General features: G+C 40.8%; 1 protein-coding gene across 6 annotated transcripts in view; it reads left to right on the forward strand.

Annotated features, from left to right (window-relative positions):
* Window positions 1–2134: 2134 nt before the first annotated feature.
* Window positions 2135–21613, forward strand: part of ABI1 (abl interactor 1) — a gene marked incomplete at its 5' end in the record, with an annotated part of 95806 nt that continues 76327 nt past the window's right edge. For 3 of the 6 annotated variants that reach the window (XM_081093239.1, XM_081093242.1, XM_081093243.1), the window contains one exon: window positions 2157–2429. In XM_081093239.1, the coding sequence (XP_080949365.1) occupies window positions 2313–2429 (117 nt within the window). Of the gene's footprint in view, window positions 2430–21613 lie in introns of all 6 variants that reach the window. The other 3 variants (XM_081093238.1, XM_081093241.1, XM_081093240.1) reach the window with 3 other exon arrangements.

A 21613-nucleotide genomic window follows, 5' to 3' on the forward strand; every position in this document is an offset into this window, starting at 1 on the left:
TCCACTCTCTAAAAATCAATGGGAAAAATATCCTCTTGTGAGGACTTAATAAAATATGTACCGCCAACCAAATTGATACTTCCAAAGTGATTGTGCCCTTTTATACTTGTATACTCATGTATATACCCTACTGTGTGTGTGTGTGTGTGTGTTAGATGCAATACATTATTGTCAACACTAGATATTGTCTGCCTTTTTTGGGATGTGGAGTGGGGTGTCTGGCTTCTTTCACTTAGCAAAATGCATTTGTGATTCATCCATGACTTTGTATTTATATATAGTTTATTACATTTTATAGCTGAATAGTACTCTATTGTTTGGGTATACCGGTTTGTTCATAGAGTTAAAGGACATATGCATTGTTCCCAGCTTTTTGCGATTATGAGTAAAGTTATTATAAACATTTATATAATGGATATTGTATAGATATAAATTTTCGCATCTCTTGGTAAATATTTAGGAATAGGATGCTGGGTTATATATTAGGTGTATGTTTGACTTGATAAGACATTAATAAACTTTTCCGCTGGGGCTGTAGCAGTTTGTAGCCAGTAATGTATTTGAGTCTAGTTTTTCACATTCCACTAGCACTTGCTATTATTGGGATTTAAATCTTAGCCATTCTAATGGATACGCAATGTAGTCTTTTTAATTTTGCACTGCATCCTTAGAGCGTACTGTTATCTTATTATGGTTTTAATTTGCATATCCTTGATGAGTAATGAGTTGAATGCCTTTTCATATATTTCTTGGCCTCTTGTGAAGTACAGTCTTCTTCTTTTGTCCATTTTTCATTCAATTGCTTATCTTTTAATTGACTTGGAGGAGGTTGTTTAAAAATGTATATTCTGGAATGCATCCTCTTTCAAGTGTATGTGTTATGGCTTATCTTTTTATTTATTTTTAAATTGTTTTGAGAGAGAAACATCGTTTGGCTGCCTCCCACACATGCCAGACCTGGGTTCAAACTTGCAACCTGGGTATGTGCCCTGAGCAGGAATTGAACCAGCCACCTTTCGGAGTATGGGCCACTGTTCCAACCAACTGAGCCACACCGGCCAGGGTTCTTTTTACTTAGTCCTCTAATGAACAAAATGTTTTAATTTTAATAATGGTTATAGTAGGCTGACTATTGGTCCTCCAAAGATGTCCATGTCCTTATTCCTGGAAACTGTGAGTATATTACTTTACATGGCAAAAGGGACGTTGTAGATGTAATCAAGATAAGGATTTTGCGATGGGGAGATTATCTTGGGTTATCCTAGGTGAAACCTATGTAATCATAGGGTCCTTATAAGAGGGAGGGATGATGGTCAGCGTCAGAGAAAAGGAGATGTGGTGATAGAAGCAGAGTCAGAGAGAGATTCGAGATGCTCTGCTGCTGACTTGGAGATGGAAGAAGGGATTGCTTGAACTAAGGAATGCATATAGGCTCTACAAGCTGAAGAAGGCAAGGAAATGCATCCTCCTTAGCACCTCCAGAGGGAACAAAGCCCTATCTACACATTAATGTTAGCCAACCAAGACTTCTGATTTCCAGATCTGTAAGCTAATTAATTAGTTTTGTCTTGTTGCTAAATTTGTTATCGCAGCAACAGGAAAAAATGAGTTATATTTTCATTTTATTAAAGAGCAATTTATCAATTTTTTCCTTTTTTTTTTGTTAGTACTTATTGTATTCTAGTGAAGAAACTTTTGCCTGCCCAAGCTTGTGAAATTACTGTATGCTTTCCGACAGAAACTTTATTGCTTTACATTTTATATTTAGACCTATGATATATCCTGAATAAATTGTGGGAGTATGGGGTGTGGTAGGTTCCATGTTCAAAGTTCTGCAGTTTCACAGCCTTCTCGGGAAATATTTTCTTCTCTGGAATCACCCTGGGGCGCCCCCTTCCGGCGCTTTTAGGAAACTCCGCACTTCCCCTCTCCCCCCCGCACCCGTCTGCCCCGAGTGGCCCGCGTTCTCTTTTCCGGGGCTCTCTAGGACGCATGCGCTTTCGACGGGGAGGCTGTGGGAAACTACAATTCCCAGAAGATCATGTCAAAGGGGGGTGGGGGGGAATCCCGTGGTGGGGGAGGAGGAGGGAAAGGCTGAAGGCTCGCGAGAGAACGAGCTGGCGGCGTCGCGCGAAGTGGGTGGAAGGGGTGGAGACGGCAAGGAGGAAGCGGAGGAGGTGCAGTCCCACAATACTGGGCGGGAGGGCGGGCGGGCGAGCGGCTTGTATCCCGGCGGCGAGGCGCTCGGAGTCTCCGCGGACCCTGCCGCCTGTCTCTTTAACGCGAGAGGAAGCGATGCGGAGGGGTGGAAAATGGCAGAGCTGCAGATGTTACTAGAGGAGGAGATCCCGTCCGGCAAGAGGGCGCTGATAGAGAGTTACCAGAACCTGACCCGGGTGGCGGACTACTGTGAGAACAACTACATACAGGTGAGGCGCGGGCGGGCTGAGGACCCGCCGCCGCCGCCGCCGGGCGCCCAGCCCACACTGGGCGGGGTGGGAAGCTGCCCCGGCCGCCGCGGTCCCCGCCGCCAGCCCCCGTCGGGGCAAGTGGCCGGGCTGAGGGAGTCGGGCTGCGATACAGGAAGTGGCTGAGGTGGTGGAAACCCAGAGCAGGGGAGAGAGAAAATGGGCGAGGGCGCGGGGAACCCGCCGCGGCCCGGAGCCCCGCCGCGGGCTCGGCCCCCCGAGTGGCGCTGGCCCTCGGCAGGCAGCCTGCCCGTCTCGGGGCTCGTGGCCGGAGCCCCAGCTGCAGCCTCGTTGCCTCCGCTCGGAGCGGGGTCCCGGGCGGCAGGAGCGGGGAGAGGAAGAGGCCGGGAGGAGGCGCGGGGAGGAGCAGCAGCCGCAGCAGCGAGAGGAGAAGCGGGGTGTGTGTCGGGGGAGGGGAGGGTGCCGTGGGGGCGATTATGTCAGTGCCACCCGGAGGGTGTGTCTTTCATTTATTTATTAAAAAAAAAATTGGCCATGAGTCACAATTACACAGACCTCCCCGCGGAGAGGAGGAAGCGAGTGGGAAATGAGGGAGGGCGTCTAGGAGAAGTTCATCTCAAAATTCCTTTAAATTGAAGGGTTGCGTCTCCGCCTGCCCGTTCGTCTTCACGGCGGGCTTCCCCCCTCGTTTTCACTTCCGCCCCACCATCCTGTGTGTCTGGAGGGGGTTAGGGCTCTGCGGTATTAGGAGACACAAATGATCTATCTTTACGTGGAAAGTGCCTTAAATACTCCCGTCCCCAAAAGTTCTTGGACGGTTGGCTTCTTAAATAACTTAAAGTACAAGGGTGTAGTCGCCGCTTGCTGATTGCCTGAAGGTTTCTCTCTTTCCAACTTAAGTCAATGTATGTGATATGCCTCCAAAGTGATGGCCGTGCCTGTGCGGTTTTAGAACCATACGGTATTAGTTATTGTAGATTTCTTAGAAAAAGTTGGAGGCCTTAACTGTGACAGATACTTGTTTTTATTTTAATGATTGAAAGTGAATTCAGTGGTGTGGTAGCTTGGTTTGTCGATCTTTTCATAAACCAACAGTTTGTGGTTGAAGTAAAAAAAAAAAGAAGAAAGGTAGCAGAATACTTTGTGTCAATATAATGGCACCCAAAAATTCGCTTGTTAGTGATAAGGCATGACCAAAATATTCTTTGAAAGATTAGGATTATTGCAGTTCAGAGCTAAAGTATTTATAGAAAGCCTCCCACGTGATGATCATTTTTAAGAACCAGTAGTTTCTATGTTGGCAAATGCTTATCCTCCCTATTTTTAGAAGAAGATTCTGTTTTCAGAATATTTTGGATATTTCTCAGTTTCCATATTAGTAACATGGTATCCTCAGTAGCACTACTAGGAGTTTATCTCACAATTTTTTAAAAAAACTTTTACTTGAGGCATTTTACTGATAAACTTGTTGAGTGGCTGCCACATCTACTCTATTTCTTGTTTTTACAAACTTTAGCCCTTTTAAAATACTCTAAAATCTAGGAGAAGTGTGGATATGGTTTTCAAATAGAAAAGTGATCTTACAGTTTATTGATATTGCAATAACTTTTATTCAACTTGACATGAAAAGCCTTCAAATTGAGGTGAATCTCAGTTTGCTGCAGGTTTTTAGGATTTTGATGGAGTCAAAGGGAGAGGGCAGGAAGTTAAATTGCCCCCATTCCAGAAGTAATCTCGTTATAGAAGTCAGAAGATAAGTACTTCACAAAGGTGTCTTTTTTTTTTTTGTTTTGTTTTGCATGTTGGGAAATCTGACAAGTATATGGTGTGGCAACTACTAAGTATTGGCAAATGCAAACATGTTTTAACCTGTCTGGTGACTATTTCTTTCCCAGGTAGTTGTCTGCTGTAAAGCTTTTTCTCCCCCCTACCTGACCGCTTTCCTTTTCCCCTCTTGCTACCATCATGTAACTTGGAAGCACTTTTTGACTTATTGGTAATATCCCTAATTAAGCCATATTATTTCTCATGTAGCCTCCTTTAAACATGTTAGTACTCTTAGTACCATGGTGCCAAGAGCCACCATCAGTGGCTCCAATTTTCTTTTTTGTGGTCCTAACCTTTACATCAGTGAGGTATTTTGATCTTACTGGGGGAAAGAGATGTTTATCTTAGTAGCCTTTAAACTTTGGACTGCATGATGCATTAGGTGCCATCCTGAGGCTCAGACAGGCTTAGAAGATGAAGAAGACTTTGTGGAAGTTAATGTGGTAGCTGATTTGTGAGCTGTTGTACTGCTAACTTTGGTGCTGTGTATCGGGAACTAAGAGAACTAAAAATACCCATTTGAAAGGCTTTTGAGATCTTTCTGTATCCTTTGTATACCTGGTTGGGTTATAATCAACACCCTACATAAATATATCTCCTCTCAGGGCAAGTATGTGGTTTTTATGTTGTGAGGATTTTCTTAAGGTTAGTTAAATTACTGCCTAAGTGATTTTTATCCTGAGAATTCAGTTTTCATTTTGTTGTTTTCCTACACTTTGGAAGTACTGTCCAGTTACACCAAAGTATTTATTTGAAAAAGTAGATTATTAATTTCAAAGAGGAAGGGAGAGAGAGATACATAGAAACATCAATGATGAGAGAGAATCATTGATTGGCTGCCTCTTGCATGCCCCCCACCGGGGATTGGGGACTGGGGATCAGGGATGAGGATCGAGCCCACAACCCAGGCATGTGCCCCTGACCGAAATAGAATATGGGATCCTTCAGTTCGAATTCTGACGCTCTATCCACTGAACCAAACCAGCTAAGGCTAGACTAAGGTGTTTAGTTGACAAGTTCTTTTGGCTCTAGAGAGTGGTTGAGTCCTTGAGTTGTTCGTTAGTTTTTTTGTTTCCTATTGACTTTAATTATTAAATTGTATTATTAATAACAAAACTTTTCCAAAAAGTACATTCTCTCAAACAGGACAGGATTTTTGAAATTGTTTCAGGGAAATAATATTTAAAATAGAAAGTGTTTTTTATAGAGAGACAAAGAAAAATCTTTGCCTTTTTTCCATCTTTTGACCAGTTTGATTATTTTTTAGTAGATTATGTCAAGGACACTTACTCTTCAACTTGAACATACTTACTTGCTCTACTTTAGGGTCCACACTGCCTTTATCATGGGAACTATTTTGGGGGAACAGGAAGTGAGCTAAGCTAAAATGAGTAGAGACTGCTTAAGAAAGGTTTCTCAGAATGCAAATTTCTATGTTGGGTAAAGACAGAAACATCTTAAGTTAATTTAAAATTTTGGCTAGGATTTCCTTCAATAAAAGAGTTTTATTTGGGTTAACAAGTATATCCTAAAGTTTGGGAGTATAAAGGGGATCTCATCAGTGAGCTACTTAGTAGTTTATTTCTTCCTCCTATGACACTAGTTTGTGCTAATTTGCTCATTGTGCACACTTGATCTTGGAGGACAGGTATTTTTGAGCAGGAGCAGTTTGGGATAGGTAAAAGCTAAAATTTCTGGTACTGAACAATTTATGCCAATTTATAAATGAAGTCAATTATTAAAATACTTATTTATCATGAGCAATTTAAGGTTCAGAGAAATTAAATACTTAGTCTAAAGTTCCATATCTCATAAGAGATAATGCCTGGAATTAAATCCAGATTTTCTTTTTTTAAAATATATTTTATTGATTTTTTACAGAGAGGAAGGGAGAGAGACAGAGAGTTAGAAACATCGATGAGAGAGAAACATCGATCAGCTGCCTCCTGCACATCTCCTACTGGGGATATGCCCGCAACCCAGGTACATGCCCTTGACCGGAATCGAACCCGGGACCTTCCAGTCCGCAGGCCGACGCTCTATCCACTGAGCCAAACCGGTTTCGGCATAAATCCAGATTTTCTGATTGTATATTCTAAGTTCTATTTTTTTTTTAAATATATTTTATTGATTTTTTACAGAGAGGAAGGGAGAGAGACAGAGAGTTAGAAACATCGATGAGAGAGAAACATCGATCAGCTGCCTCCTGCACACCTCCCACTGGGGATGTGCCCGCAACCCAGGTACATGCCCTTGACCGGAATCGAACCTGGGACCTTTCAGTCCACAGGCCGACGCTCTATCCACTGAGCCAAACCGGTTTCGGCTCTAAGTTCTATTTAATGACTACTGAGTTAGGGTGCTTACTTCAGGATAGGGGATAAAAAAAAGATGGTAATAGAGAAGGGATGAGGATAATATACATACTTGCTTCTATTTATTGAGTACTTATTTTGTCATAGATGCTGCTGGTTGATTTGTATTATCTTTACTCCTTGTAAAACCTCTCTATGATAGGCAATATTCTCTTAAAGATCTGGAAATTAGGACTCAAAAAAGTTAAATGAATTTTGTTTGATCAGATAGTAATTGGCAGCCAGGATTTCTGCCCAACTCTGACAGGTTCCACAGGTTCCACAGCTGTGCTCTTTCTATATCACACTGCCTCCAGCTGTAAATGAGTCTAGAACTCAGACTATGCTTGGAAATGTCATGGAATAGACTCTTGTTGGGCATGTCTGGGAACCTGACAACTATTTTACCATTGTTTCTTCTGAATTCCAAGTGGCAAATATAAGAACTGGTATGTGTGTAATTTGGGGATGGTTGCTTTGACACTTGAAGTGTTGAATTATAGGAATCATAGGCTAATTTTTCCCTGAGCTCAGTGGATCCTTTTTCTTTCTGTGTATCCTTGCCTTTTTTTTCTATTCTGATTCAGCTTTACTTTGATTAGAAAATTTGTAAAACAATTAATAGAAGTTAACAAAACAAAATGTTTTGGAACATTTTGATTTCTACACAAACTAGATTCAGGTAAAGATAGTCAAAGTGACTGAGGAGATTAGGACAGATTGGAAATGGTAGAACTTTGACATTTGCACTTTATTTAATTTTTTAATCCTCATCCGAGGATATTTTTCCATTGATTTTTAGAGAGAGTGGAAGAGAGAAGGAAAGACAGAATTATTGATGTGAAAGAAACACATTGGTTGTGGGCTGGAAAGGAACTGCAACCTAGGTACATGCCCTAACCCAGTGGTTGGCAAACTCATTAGTCAGCAGAGCCAAATATCAACAGTACAACGATTGAAATTTCTTTTGAGAGCCAAATTTTTTAAACTTAAACTATATAGGTAGGTACATTGTTATAAACTTAATTAGGGTACTCCTAAGGCTTAGGGAGAGCCACGCTCAAGGGGCCAAAGAGCCACATGTGGCTCGCGAGCCGCAGTTTGCCGACCACTGCCCTAACCTAAAGACTCCCTTGGAATCCTGTATATTTCCTCTGTAACACTTATTACACCTGTTTGACATTTGATGCTGGTCTCTAAGAAAGCAGGTCTAGGCTTTTCTTGTTTATTTCTGTATCTCCAGTGCCTGCCTAGCACATAAAGCTCTCAAAAGTTTACATGAACTGTATAAGCAGTCTGGAAACTTGGTTCTGTTCCTCATTCTATATTTTCACCAGCCTTTAACTGTATTTTATCCTCTATAAAAGGATGAGTTTGAATTAGATTATGTCCAAAGTGACAATTCTGATGATATTTAGTAGAGTTTGTTTCTCACTTCCAGCCCTACAATTCCCATGTTTTCATTAGTTTATTTTTGAGTTCTTCAGTTTCCTCTGGAAAAAATAAATCTCTTGATTCTCTTCAACAAATGGTGTTGGGAAAATTTGACAGGCACATGCAAAAAGATGAAACTAGACTGCCAACTTATACCATACACAAGAATAAACTCAAAATGGATAAAAGACTTGAGTGTAAGCTGTGAAACCATAAAAATACGAGAAGACAACATAGGCAGCAAAATCTCAAGACATCGTGCGGAGCAGAATTTTCACTGGTACATCTAGGGCAAGAGAAACAGGAAAAAATAAACAATTGGAATTGAATTGAACCAAAAAGCTTCTGCACAGCAAAAGAAACCATCATCTAAATGAAAACGGGACCCGGCAGGTGTTGTTCAGTAGTTAGAGTGCCAACCTGCTCATGAAGGGTCTGGGGTTCAATTCCCATACAAGGGCACATATCTTGATTTCGGGCCCCTACACCCCCATCGAGGTGCCTGGGGGAGGCAACCAGTTCATGTTCTCTGTGGGAACCATGCCAGTGTCCCCAGATAGTCAAGGCGAATGGGAGCATAGAGACCTTGTTATCAATACACCAGAATGGCCAAGGCCACCCTGAGCCTGAGAATCATTATCAGACTCTGAGCCTGGGAACCCTTATTAGCCTTTGATGCTGGTCTCTGGGAATCCTAACTGAATTGCACAGAAGTGCCTTTCTGTAGCAAATGGCTGATGGCAAAGTGCCTCTTTTGTTAGAGCTTGTTTGAGCATGTATATAAGCTGTCACTGACCAGGGGAGAGAGCAGCTGGGCAGAGAGCTCCAAGTAGAGACTTAAGCACAGAGAATGTAGCTCCTATGTGTGTGGGAGAGGCTAGAGAGCTCAGAAGGAGCTGAGAGCTGGTACTGCCATGATACAAGGCTAAGAACTCAGAGAGAGCTCAGATATAGCTATTAGGTTAAGCAGCCAGTGTGCTGGGAGAGAGAAGCTCAGAGGTAGTTACTATGTGAGGCTACAGAGACCAGCCAGTGTGCTGGGCAGGGGAGACAGGAGAAGCTGCCGAGCTGGAGAGCTCAGGTACCGCTATGATGTAAGGTGGTGAGTCTAGGGGACAGTGTGTGGCTGCTCAGATAATAGCTGTGGGTACAGAGATTAATGCTGCTTTTGTGGGGAAGATGTACATGTTAACCAGCTGGTGTCTGACTGCCTGCTTGTATGGACTTTGCTGTGGAGAATTGTTTTGTCTGACAGCTATATGGCCACTGGCTTCTGCAATAGAGACTCATTCTTATACACACACAACCTCTCATGGCTTCTCTCTCTGCCCCACCGCCGAGAATTAACCTGTGTTTTTGATACTTGTTGGACTAAGTTCCCAACAGTTAGTACAATGGTCAGGGTTCGAGAAGGACCTGCCCTGGCATAGTCGGGAAGAATTGAGAAGAATACATAGACTTAGAAAAACTCAGAGCAGCAGTGCTGAGCAGTGTTCCTGCGGTCTCTGACAGTTTCTCTCACATCTATTGTTTCTCTTTCTTTTTGCCCCCCCCCCCACCCCCCCCCCCCGCCCCCAGTCCGAAAAGAAATGGGAAAAACAGAAAAATATCCTCAGGTGAGGAATAACAACAACAACAAAAAAATGAAAAGTGGACCCTAGGAGAACATATTTTCCAATGATACATCTGATATAGGGTTAACTTTTTAAAATATGTGAAGAACTCATACAACTAAAAGGAAGTCAATCCAATTAAAAATGGGCAAAGGACCTGAATAGATACTTCTCCAAAGAGGACATACAGATGACCAATAAACATATGAAAAAATGCTCAATGTCACTAATTGCCAGAGAGATGCAAATTAAAACTGCGATGAAGTATCACCTCACACTGGACAGAATGACTACCATCAGTAAATCAACAAGTGCTGGTAAGAATGTGGAGAAAAGGTACACTAGTACACTACTGGTGGGAATGCAGACAGGTGCATCCATTATGGAAAACAGTGTGGAGTTTCCCCCCCCCCCAAAATTTAAAATGCAACTGCCCTTTGACCCAGCAATCCCACTTCTAGGAATATATCCTAAGAACTCTGAAACACCAATCAGAAAGAATATATGCACCCCTATGTTCATAGCAGCACAAATTATAATAGCTAAGATCTGGAAACAGCCCAAGTGCCCATCAGTAGATGAGTGTATAAAAAAGCTGTGGTACAGCTACACGATGGAATTCTATGCAGCTATAATAGGCATATCAGTTAATAATGCGGATTTTGTAATAAAAGAAAACATGACAATTTCAAGAGAAACATCAAAAGTGCTTTATTCAAAGTAATGTCCATCGCTACCTACACATTTCTCCCATCTTTCAGGTAATTTGTGGACACTGTCCTAATAGAACTTTTCTTATTTTGAGGCAAACCATTCAGAGACCCAATTTTCCACTTCGTACATTTTGAAGTGCTGCTCAGAAAGTGCGTGTACCATCAATCGTAACAAGTGGTAATCTGAAGGAGCAAGGTCTTGTGAATGCGGCCGGTGGGTTAATACTTCCCAGGCAAGATCTTTCTTTTTTTTAATCTTTTTTATTGATTTCAGAGAGGAGGGGAGAGGTAGAGAGATAGAAACGTCAATGAGAGTCATTGCTTAGCTGCCTCCCGCATGCCCTCTACTGGGGATCGAGCCCACAACCTGGGTATGTGCCCTTGACCGGAATCGAACCTGGGACCCTTCCGTCTGCTGGCCGACGCTCTATCCACTGAGCCAAACCTGGCTAGAGCCAGGCAAGATCTTTTTTTTTAAAATTTTTTTTTTTATTGATTTTTTACAGAGAGGAAGGGAGAGGGATAGAGAGTTAGAAACATCAATGAGAAACATCAATCAGCTGCCTCCTGCATGCCCCCTACTGGGTATGTGCCTACAACCAAGGTACATGCCCTTGACCAGAATCAAACCTGAGACCTTTGAGTCCGCAGGTCGATGCTCTATCCACTGAGCCAAACCGGTTAAGGCCAGGCAAGACCTTTTAACATGTCTTTAACTGGTTTTGAAGTGTGTGATGGTGCGTTATCATGAAGCAAAATTACTTTGCTGTGTCTTCTGGAACATTCTGGTTGTTTCACAATCAGAGCGTGGTTCAAATTGATTGTTTTCTGTAGCGATTAGTATTAACCGTTTTATCTGGTTTTAGAAACTCATAATACACCACACCTTCCTGATCCCACCAAATGCAGAGCATTGTCTTCCTTCCGAAGCGATTTGGCCTTTGCAGTCCATGTTGATGGTTGACCCGGATCAACCCATGATTTTGTGCATTTGGGATTCTCAAATCCACTTTTCATCTCCAGTCACCATTTGATGCAAAACAGACTTTCTGTCGTGCCGTTGAAGCAACATTTTACTAATGACTTTGCGGTTTTCCATTTGTCTTTCGTTCAGTTGATGTGGCACCCATTTTCCTTCCTTTAAAATCTTTCCCATTGATTTTAAACGAACGGAAATTGTTTGCTGAGCAACGTTTAATCTTTCTGCAAGTTGTTTTTGAGTTTGGCATGCATCTTCATCCAATAATTGTTGGTCTTCAAACTACTTCGGTTGACCTGGATGTTCTTTGTCTTTCACATCGAAATCATCACTTTTAAAGCGTTTAAAGCAGCCTTCACAAGTATCTTGAGATGGAGCATGTTCACCATAAGCTTCCCGAAGTATACGATAACCTTTTCTTTAAAATAAAGTAATGAATTAAAACTTCCGCAAATGCTCTTTTTTTGGCACGAAATTTGACATTTTCAAGTGTAAAAATATCTATGATGTTAACACCTTCTGAAAATTCGACATATGAAGTTTTTTTAAAAAAATATATTTTATTGATATTTTACAGAGAGGAAGGGAGAGGGATAGAGAGCTAGAAACATTAATGAGAGAGAAACATTGATCAGCTGCCTCCTGCACACTGGGGATGTGCCCGCAACCAAGGTACATGCCCTTGACTGGAATTGAACCTGGGACCCTAGAGTCCACAGGCCGACTTTCTATCCACTGAGCCAAACCGGTCAGGGCGACATATGAAGTTTTGAAGCTTGTTGTCAATACAACAAAATAGCATGCATATCAAATTGCATATATATATCAACATATGTATAATTCCATCTGTTGAAAAAAATCCGCATTATTAACTGGTACACCTAGTAAAAAAAAGGATCTCTTACCCTTTGAGACAGCCTGGAGGAACCTGGAAAGTATTATGCTAAGTGAAATAAGCCAGTCAGGGAAAGACAAGTATCACATGATCTCACTCATATGTGGAATCTAATGAACAAAATAAACTGACCAACAAAAAAGGGTGAGGTATGGAGGCATGGGACAGATTGACAAATCTCAAGGGAGGGGGGAACAGGAAGAGATGAATCAAAGAACTTACATACTTATGCATAGCCTGTGGACACAGACAATAATATGATGAAGGCCTGAGGTGGGGCAGGGGATGGGTGGAGGCAAAGGGGGGCAGGTGGGGACCCTCTGTAATACTGTCAGCAATAAAAATGTATATATTTTAAAAACCTCTGATTTACTTATACCTATCTATTCCTTTTGTTGTAGTTATGAACTATGCTTCCTACTAAATATTCTTAAAATCTTTATATTAAAATCAGTTTTTCTAAGTCTTATTGAAAAGATTAGATATAGGTGATGGCGTGTTAAATTAGAATGTCTGTCTTTATCCCTTGAGGAATTTTCTATAATATAGATCAACAGTACTGAAGCTTATGATCTCAGGACTTTTTTATTTTTTTTATTTATTATTATTATTTTTTTACACTTGCAGCATTTGTTTGGTGGTGGTGTCGCGTTGGTTACAGTATTAATAAAGTCATGAATTAAAAATCCACTAGTTATTGGTAAGGAATGGCTCTAAATACTTTTTTGTCTTCGTTTTTATTAAATGTCTAAAAAATGCAGAATCTTATCAGGACTCTTATATGCTTCAAAAATATTGAGGATGCCAGAGAACGTTTCTTTTCCTTTTTTTTTAAAACTATTTTTTAAAAATATATTTATTGATTTCAGAGAGGAAGAGAGGAGAGAGAGATAGAAACATGAATGATGAGAGAGAATCATTGATCGGCTGTCTCCTGCACACCCCCCACTGGGGATCTAGCCGCAACCCAGGCATGTGCCCTCGGCCGGAATCGAACCTGGGACCCTTCAGTCCGCAGGCTGACGCTCTATCCACTGAGCCAAGCCAGCTAGGGCCAGAGAACATTTCTTTAGGTGGGTTATATCTATCAGTATTAACTATATCAAAAATTAAAATGGAGAAGTTTAAAACATTTTTTAGTTCATTTAAAATAACATGTAGCATCTGGCTGGTATGGTTCAGTGGTTGCGCATTGACCCATGCACCAAGAGGTCACTGGTTCAGTTTCTAGTCAGGGCACATACCTGGGTTACGGGTTCAATCCCCATACAGGAGGCAGGCAATCAATGTTGTTTCTCTCTCATCGATGTTTCTATCTCTCCCTCTCCCTCTAAAAAATCAATAAAAACATATTTAAAAAACAAAACAAAACAAAAATAAAATACATGTAGTTCTGGCCAGTTGGTTGGAACGTCCTCTGTGCACCTGAAGATTGCGGGTTTGATTCTTGGTCAGGGCACATTAATATATTTTTTGAGAAATAACCATAGATTTCCAAAACAAAAACAGTTGAATGAGAAGAATGGCATTGTTTTACATTATTGCAAATTTCTTTAGTGACTGGCTAATAGAAGAAAGCTAGATTCTCATATCTGCTTCTGCATTTAACCTGTTGTGATATTTTATTTTGGATGAGAATCTTTGGCTTCATACAATTATATAGTTGGAAAAGAAAGTATTTTCCATAGCCTGTGCATTAAATTGTGAATAATTTTCTTTGATACTACATCACAACTTGTCAGATAGTAGTTTCTTAAAGATTGTTTGCAGTGTGGACTTTTTTGAAACCATATCAATGAACAATCTGTACTGCAGTACATTAAAAGTTGTTGCATGGGTCATTCAGAAAATATTTGTTCACTGAGTGATGCAGATTTGAATATTGGCACATTTCATTATATGATACTAGGAGCCTGGTGCATGAAAATTGGTGTACTCGGGCGGGGGGTGTCCCTCAGCCCAGCCTGCATCCTCTTGCAGTCCAGGACCTTTTGGGGGATGTCCATTTGCCAGCTTAGGTCCATTCCCCAGGGGATCAGGCCTAAGTTGGCAGTCAGACATCCCTCTGGCAGCCTGGGAGCCCTTGGAGAATATCCGGGGAGCAGGTCTAAGCTGCAGTCGGACATCCTTAGTGCTGCCGAGGAGGCGGGAGAGGCTCCCACCACCACTGCTGCACTCACAGCCCTCAACCCGGCTTGTGGCTAAGCGGAGCTCCCCCTGTGGGAGTGCACTGACCACCAGGGGGCAGCTCCTGTGTTGAGCGTCTGCCCCCTGGTGGGTCAGTGCACATCATAGCGACTGGTCGTTCCCCGGGCTGGTTAGGGTCAATTTGCATATTACCCTTTTATTATATAGGATGAAAAAAATCATATTAATATCACCACAGATGTTATGAGTCATAATTGAACAGCTTCCCAAGCTCACCTTGATGGATACAAGTTTTCCAAAATTCTAATTTTTCTTGAAAGCTCTAATTGTACTCTTGGCAACAAATATTTCCAATTATTTTCCTTCAAGTAATAGGCTCAATTAGTACATTTTTAGGAAAATGTTTGCCAAATATCCAATCTGAATAATCAGTTTGTCATTTCTTTTTTGAAGAATAATGAAGTCATTTTTTGGCTGTCTATGGCTTGCTTATTTATTTATTTTTATTAATCCTCAGCTGAGGATATTTTTTCATTGATTTTTAGGGAGAGTAGAAGAGAGGGAAAGACAGAGAGAAACACTCATGTGAGAGAAACACATCGATTGGTTGCCTCCTGCATGAGCCCCGACCAGGGCCCCGGCCGGGGAGGAGCCCTGCAATCAAGGTATAATATGTGCCTTTGATGGGAATTAAACCCAGGACCCTTGAGCTCTATCCACTGAGCCAAATCAGCTCCAGTGGTCGGCAAATGGCGGCTTGCGAGCCACATGCGACTCTTTGGCCCCTTGAGTGTGGCTCTTCCACAAAATACCAACTTCTGCGCATGGGCCACGAAGTTTCAATCACACTGTACATGTACGCCTGCCTGCACGTGGTATTTTGTGGAGGGGCCAAAGAGCCGCATGTGGCTCGCGAGCTGCAGGTTGCTGACCACTGAGCTAGGCCATTCTATGGCTTATTTAGCTTGCAAATAAATTGTACAAGTGCTTTTCCCTAAAGGCAACCATCACACTTAGAATGCAGCAGAATTACTTTATGTAGACTTTCCATTTTGTCACACAGAACCTTAAAAGGCATCTTAAGGGTCAAGATTGAATAAGATTAGTACTTTTTTCTGCTTTAGTAAGAACATTTAAAAAATACGTTTTTATTGATTTTAGAGAGAGAGGGAGAAAGAGAGAGAGAAATGTATACGAGATAGAAATGTATACGAGATAGAAAAAAAAAAAAAAGAAAGAAATGTATACGAGATAGAAACATCATCGTTTGGCTGTCTACTTCACGCCCCCTGCTGGGGATTGAGCCCGAAACCTGGGCAGTGCCCTGACCAGGAATTGAACCAGAGACCTCTTGGTGCATGGGTTGACCAACATTCAAGCACTGAGCCACACCAGCCGTGCGAGAACATTTTTAAGTGAAGCCAACTTTTTTCCTTTGAGTGGTTGGCAGTAAAGAACTCAACGACTACTAGTACATTTGGTGACACTGTCTTCATTTGTGCTAAGAGGCTAGTAATTTGCTTTTGCATTATCAGTGCAAATGTCAACACAGAACAGAAAGCAAATGCAAGAGAGGATATCATAGAAAAATTTAAAGAAGGCAATCTATTTTTACAGATCCAAAGAGTATCTCAAAAAAACTCAAGAGCTGTTAATACAGCATCATAGTGCTTCAATAAAATGTCAGTTGGAACTCAGAAATAAAGATCTGGAATATGAACTCTTCCAAAATTAAAACTTCTCAAAATTGAAATAAAATAGAATTGGAAAAATATAAGCAATTCTACCGAGAAGAATTAGAAGGTCATTGGTGAATAAACTAAACAAGACTAATGAGAGGGTAGCAGAGGTCAGCACCAAACTTCTCTTGCAGAAAGAGCAGAATAGATCTTTACTCAGCACTCCTAATATGAGGCCAGTCCTGGAGACACCTTGTGTTGGAAATCTTTTTTTTTTTTTTTTAAATATGTATTTTATTGATTTTTTTTACAGAGAGGAAGGGAGAGGAATAGAGAGTTAGAAACATCGATGAGAGAGAAACATCAATCAGCTGCCTCCTGCACGCCCCCTATTGGGGATGTGCCCGCAACCAAGGTACATGCCCTTGTCCGGAATCGAACCTGGGACCCTTCAGCCCGCAGGCCAACGCTCTATCCACTGAGCCAAACCTGTTAGGGCTAGTTGTATTTTTGAAGTGGTTGTTCGAGGCAGCAAACTCCGGCGTTAACCTATGCCGTCATCTTGGTTTCGTTCGGGCGATGGTTTTCTTTTTAATGCTGTTGTATTCCTTTCAGTGGTTCTCAACCTTCCTAATGCCACGACCCTTTAATACAGTTCCTCATGTTGTGGTGACCCCCAATTTCATTGTTACAAATTGAACATAATTAAAGCATAGTGATTAATCACAAAAACAATATGTAATTATATATGTGCTTTCTGATGGCCTTAGGCGACCCCTGTGAAAGGGTGGCGACCCACAAGTTGAGAACTGCTGCTAACTGGTATTTAGATTTCTTCTTGGTTAAATTATTTGGTTTGGATTCAGTATGTGGTAATTTATTAATAAAGTATTTTCCCTCTTGTTTCTTTCCTTTTTTTAAAAAGTATATTTTATTGATTTTTTTTTTTTTTTGCAGAGAGGAAGGGAGAGGGATAGAGAGTTAGAAACATCAATGAGAGAGAAACATAGACCATCTGCCTCCTGCACATCTCCTACTGGAGATGTGCCCGCAACCAAGGTACATGCCCTTGACCGGAATTGAACCTGGGACCGTTCAGTCCGCAGGCCGACGCTCTATCCACTGAGCGAAACCGGTTAGGGCCCTCTTGTTTCTTTTACTTTATAACTGTGTATGAACAGAATATCACTCTGTTCACATCTCAGGTTTTTTTAAAAAATATATTTTTATTGATTTTAGAGAGAAAGGGAGAAGGAGAGAGATTGAAACATCGGTGGTGAGAGAGAATCACTGATCTGCACGCCCCATACTGGAGATTGAGCCCACAACCCAGGCATGTGCCCCTGACTAGAATCAAACCCAGAGCCTTTCAGTCCCTAGGCCAGCGGTTCTCAACCTGTGGGTCACAAGTCCGTTGGGGGTTGAACGACCCTTTCACAGGGGTTGCCTAAGAATATCGGAAAACACATATATATAATTACATATTGTTTTTGTGATTAATCACTATGCTTTAATTATGTTCAATTTGTAACAATGAAATTGGGGGTCACCACACATGAGGAACTGTGTTAAAGGATCCTGGCATTAGGAAGGTTGAGAACCACTGCCCTAGGCCAATGCTCTATCCACTGAGTCAAACCAGCTAGGGCTCAGGTGTTTTTTTTAAAGAGCTTTGAGAATGACTCTGCATCTTAGATTATTTTGTAATAGCTGTAATTTAGAATTTCAATAAAAATTTATTAATTGATTTTTATACTTTTGTGAGTCCTTTACTTTCATGTAACAGATTAAGAAATTAGGAAAATGTAGTTTATCAGAAAGCATACTGGCTCCGATTGTTTTGTTTGCAAAATATGGTTAATGAATCACTAGGATTGACACAGCTAAGATTGATTTTGTGAGACTGTATTGTAAGCTGTGTGAGGAAGTCGTTTGCAAAATATGGTTAATGAATCACTAGGATTGACACAGCTAAGATTGATTTTGTGAGACTGTATTGTAAGCTGTGTGAGGAAGTCAATGGTAGGACTAGATACTTTTGTTGGTATTTATAGGACTTTTTTTTTTTTTTTTTAAGCAGAAGCACTTTGTTTTCCTCAAGTCAGTTAAGTAAGGGTTATGCTGATTGTGAAAGTATTAATTACCACTTTACCTTGCAGTTTGTGAAACGAAGCATTATACTGCATTCCTTAAGGAATTTCCTGGCAAAGCACACTTATTTGGGTTTGAATTAAGGATGTGAGTTTGTTACTTTGGTGAGGAATACCATAAAAAAGTGTTACATATTTAAGTTTTGTTTTATTTATAGAATCTGTCCATAGAGTATTAGTTGTTTTGTAGATCAGAAACATTCTTGTAGAGCATCTTCCCGATATGCCAAAATTTCGGGTTCAATTTCCAGTCAGGGCACATATGAGAATCAACCAATGAATGATGGAACAACAAATTGATGTTTCTCTCTCTCTTCTCTCTCAAATCAATGAATACATTAAAAAAAAAAGTAATTTACAGAAACATTCTCAGCTATCCTGAGAAAGCTTTCTCTATTGTCTTTCCCTTTTGGTTAATTACAAATTCATGTGGTACATTTAACACACTTTACTAAATAACCCTTTTCTACCATGCAGTTCCTAGTTTCCTTGCCACAATTTACTACACAATTTAACTCCCCCTTTCTTTTGTCTAATCAATTCTCCCCAATTTGTTGCCCTTATGTTAAGATGGTGTATAAGCCTTAAAGTATAACCACTCCTTTGAGTTGCTCCAGTTTTCCCACATATATGCATGTTGTATATATAAATAAAACTTTTTTTTCTGTTAAAAAAAATTCATGTGATACACCAAATAGATAATGATGACTTGGAGTGGTTAATCTTAGGGAAAATACTTTAGTAGTTTCACTCTGACACATTAGAACTGTACTTTGTTCACTCTTAGGATTATAGACTGGGATGAAGTGTGGCCTAGTGGAAATACCATGCCTTTCCTTTGGGCAAGGTACCAGAGCTCATCATCCCCCACCTCCCCTAAAGTTGCCTTTCTTGTGTGTGGTACAGAGTACATATTAAAACAGAATTCCTGTTTCCATTCTTGTCTTCTCTGTATTTTCCAATCTACTTTATAAAACTGCAGCTGAAGTGATGTTTCTAGAGCCAAAAACTGGCCTTGTCTTATCTTCCTAAAAAATGCTTCAGTGGTTCCCCTTTAGCCTCAGGAAGTCTAAATTCCCCAAGGGCCTATAGGATTTCTCTAGCCTTGTGTTGTATTTCCCTATTGGGCCTGCTGACTACTTAAGCTTGTTCACCTCCAAGCTAATGTTCTTGTTCATTTCATTTTGCGTTTGCTCTTTGCCCTTCCCTTTACTGACACCCAAGCTGCTTCTGTTGTTCAGAACATTACTAGCAGGTGAAATAAAATTCCTATCGCTTAAGTGCATATGACAAGATTAAGAACTTTGTAAAGCCAAACCGGTTTGGCCCAGTGGATAGAGCGTCGGCTTGCGGACTGAAGGGTCCCAGGTTCGATTCCGGTCAAGGGCACGTACCTCGGTTGCGGGCACATCCCCAGTATGGGGTGTGCAGGAGGCAGCTGGTCGATGTTTCTGGCTCTCTATCCCTCTCCCTTCCTCTCTGTAAAAACTCAATAAAATATATTAAAAAAAAAAAAAGAACTTTGTAAAGATCATTGGACTAGGATTCAGATCTGAGTTCTAGTCCTAGCTTCTTTACTTACTAGTTAGAGTATTCTTGGACAAATTAGTATCTCTAAGCTTGATATGTGCCTTTATCTGTGAAACCAGGATGTTTGCTTAGTTTACTCTGTGAAAATATTTTGAGAACTAAACAGTTATACATAACAGTTAAAAGTATTACTGTCAAGCCCTGGCTGGTGTTTCTCAGTGGTTAGAGTGTTGGCCCAACCACCCAAGGATTGCAGGTTTGATTCCTGGCCCAGGTGGGGGCATGTGCCTGAGGCAACCAGTCACTGTGTCTCTCTCACATTGATGTTTCCCTCCCTCTCTCCCTTGCTCTTTTCCACACTCTCTGAAAATCAATGGAAAGCCCTGGATGGTTTGGCTCACTGGATAAAGTGTCGGCCTATGGACTGAAGGGTCCCAGGTTCGATTCTGGTCAAGGGCACATGCCCAGGTTGCATGCTCGATCCCCAGTAGGGGGTGTGCAGGAGGCAGCCAATCAATGATTCTCTCTCATCATTGATGTTTCTCTTTCTCCCTTCCTCTCTGAAATCAATAAAAATATATTTTAAAAAAATCAATGGAAAAAATATCCTCCGGTGAGGATTAACAAAAACAATAACAAAAAAAGTATTACTTTCAATATTCTATTTTGGGTATTTATAAGTAAAGGGTGTATTTCTTTATTTTTTAAAAATATATTTTTATTGATTTCAGAGGGGAAGGGAGAGGGAAAGAAAGATAGAAACATCAATGATGAGAGAGAATCATTGATCAGCTGCGTCCTACTTGCCCCCTGTGGGGACCTGGCCTGCAACCCAGGCATGTGCCCTTGACCAGAATCGAACCTGGGACCTAGAAGGGTGTATTTCTTAATGTTTGAGGAAAAATATTAAGCTGTAGATTGAATTATGCCTCCCCCTATTTATATGTTGAAACCCTAACCGCCCATGTTACTGTATTGGAGATAGGGCTTTTAAGGAGGTGATCAAGGGTTAACTAAAGTCATAGGGTAGAGCATCCCTTAGAACTGGTGCCCTTACAAAAGAAGACGAGACATCAGAGATCAATTTTTTTTTAAAATATATTTTATTGAGAGAGATAGAGAGTTAGAAACATCGATGAGAGAGAAACATCGATCAGCTGCCTCCTGCACATCTCCTACTGGAGATGTGCCCGCAACCAAGGTACATGCCCTTGACCGGAATTGAACCTGGGACCTTTCAGTCCGCAGGCCGACGCTCTATCCACTGAGCCAAACCGGTTTCGGCAGAGATCAATTTTTGTTCACAATGTGAGAGGACACAGCAAAGTAGAAAGAGAACTCTCACAAGAAACAATCCTAATGTTGAATTTTCCAGTCTCTAGAATTTCTGTTTAAATCTCTGTCTGGTATTTTTGTTATTAGTCTGAACAGACTAATACAGATTAAAATATAATTGCCATGTGGGAAGGGCAAACTAGACTGATTTCTCAGATAACATTTTAATGAGTAACACAGTCAGCTGTAAATTAATGGGTTAGTTTAGAAAATAGCCTTAATTATTTGAGTTACCCTAATAAATTTTTTTTTTTGTCTATTTGACTAGGAGTATTACTACAGATTGTTACTTTTAAGTTTAATCAAGACTCTTTTTATGAAACTTATTCTTTCTTTTCCTCATATACAAGTTAAATTATTTAGAATGTATTTGACTGTAGGTAATAAAACTCAATTGGATTTAAATATTAGAGAACATTATTTTATATCACAAGAAACTCTAAAGTAGGATTGTCCAGGGTTGGCTAATTCTTTTTAGAAAAAAATATTTTTATTGATTTCGGAGAGAAAGGGAGAGGGAGAGAGAG

This window comes from Myotis nattereri (assembly GCF_964212035.1).
Source record: "Myotis nattereri genome assembly, chromosome: 1".
NCBI lineage: Eukaryota > Metazoa > Chordata > Mammalia > Chiroptera > Vespertilionidae > Myotis > Myotis nattereri.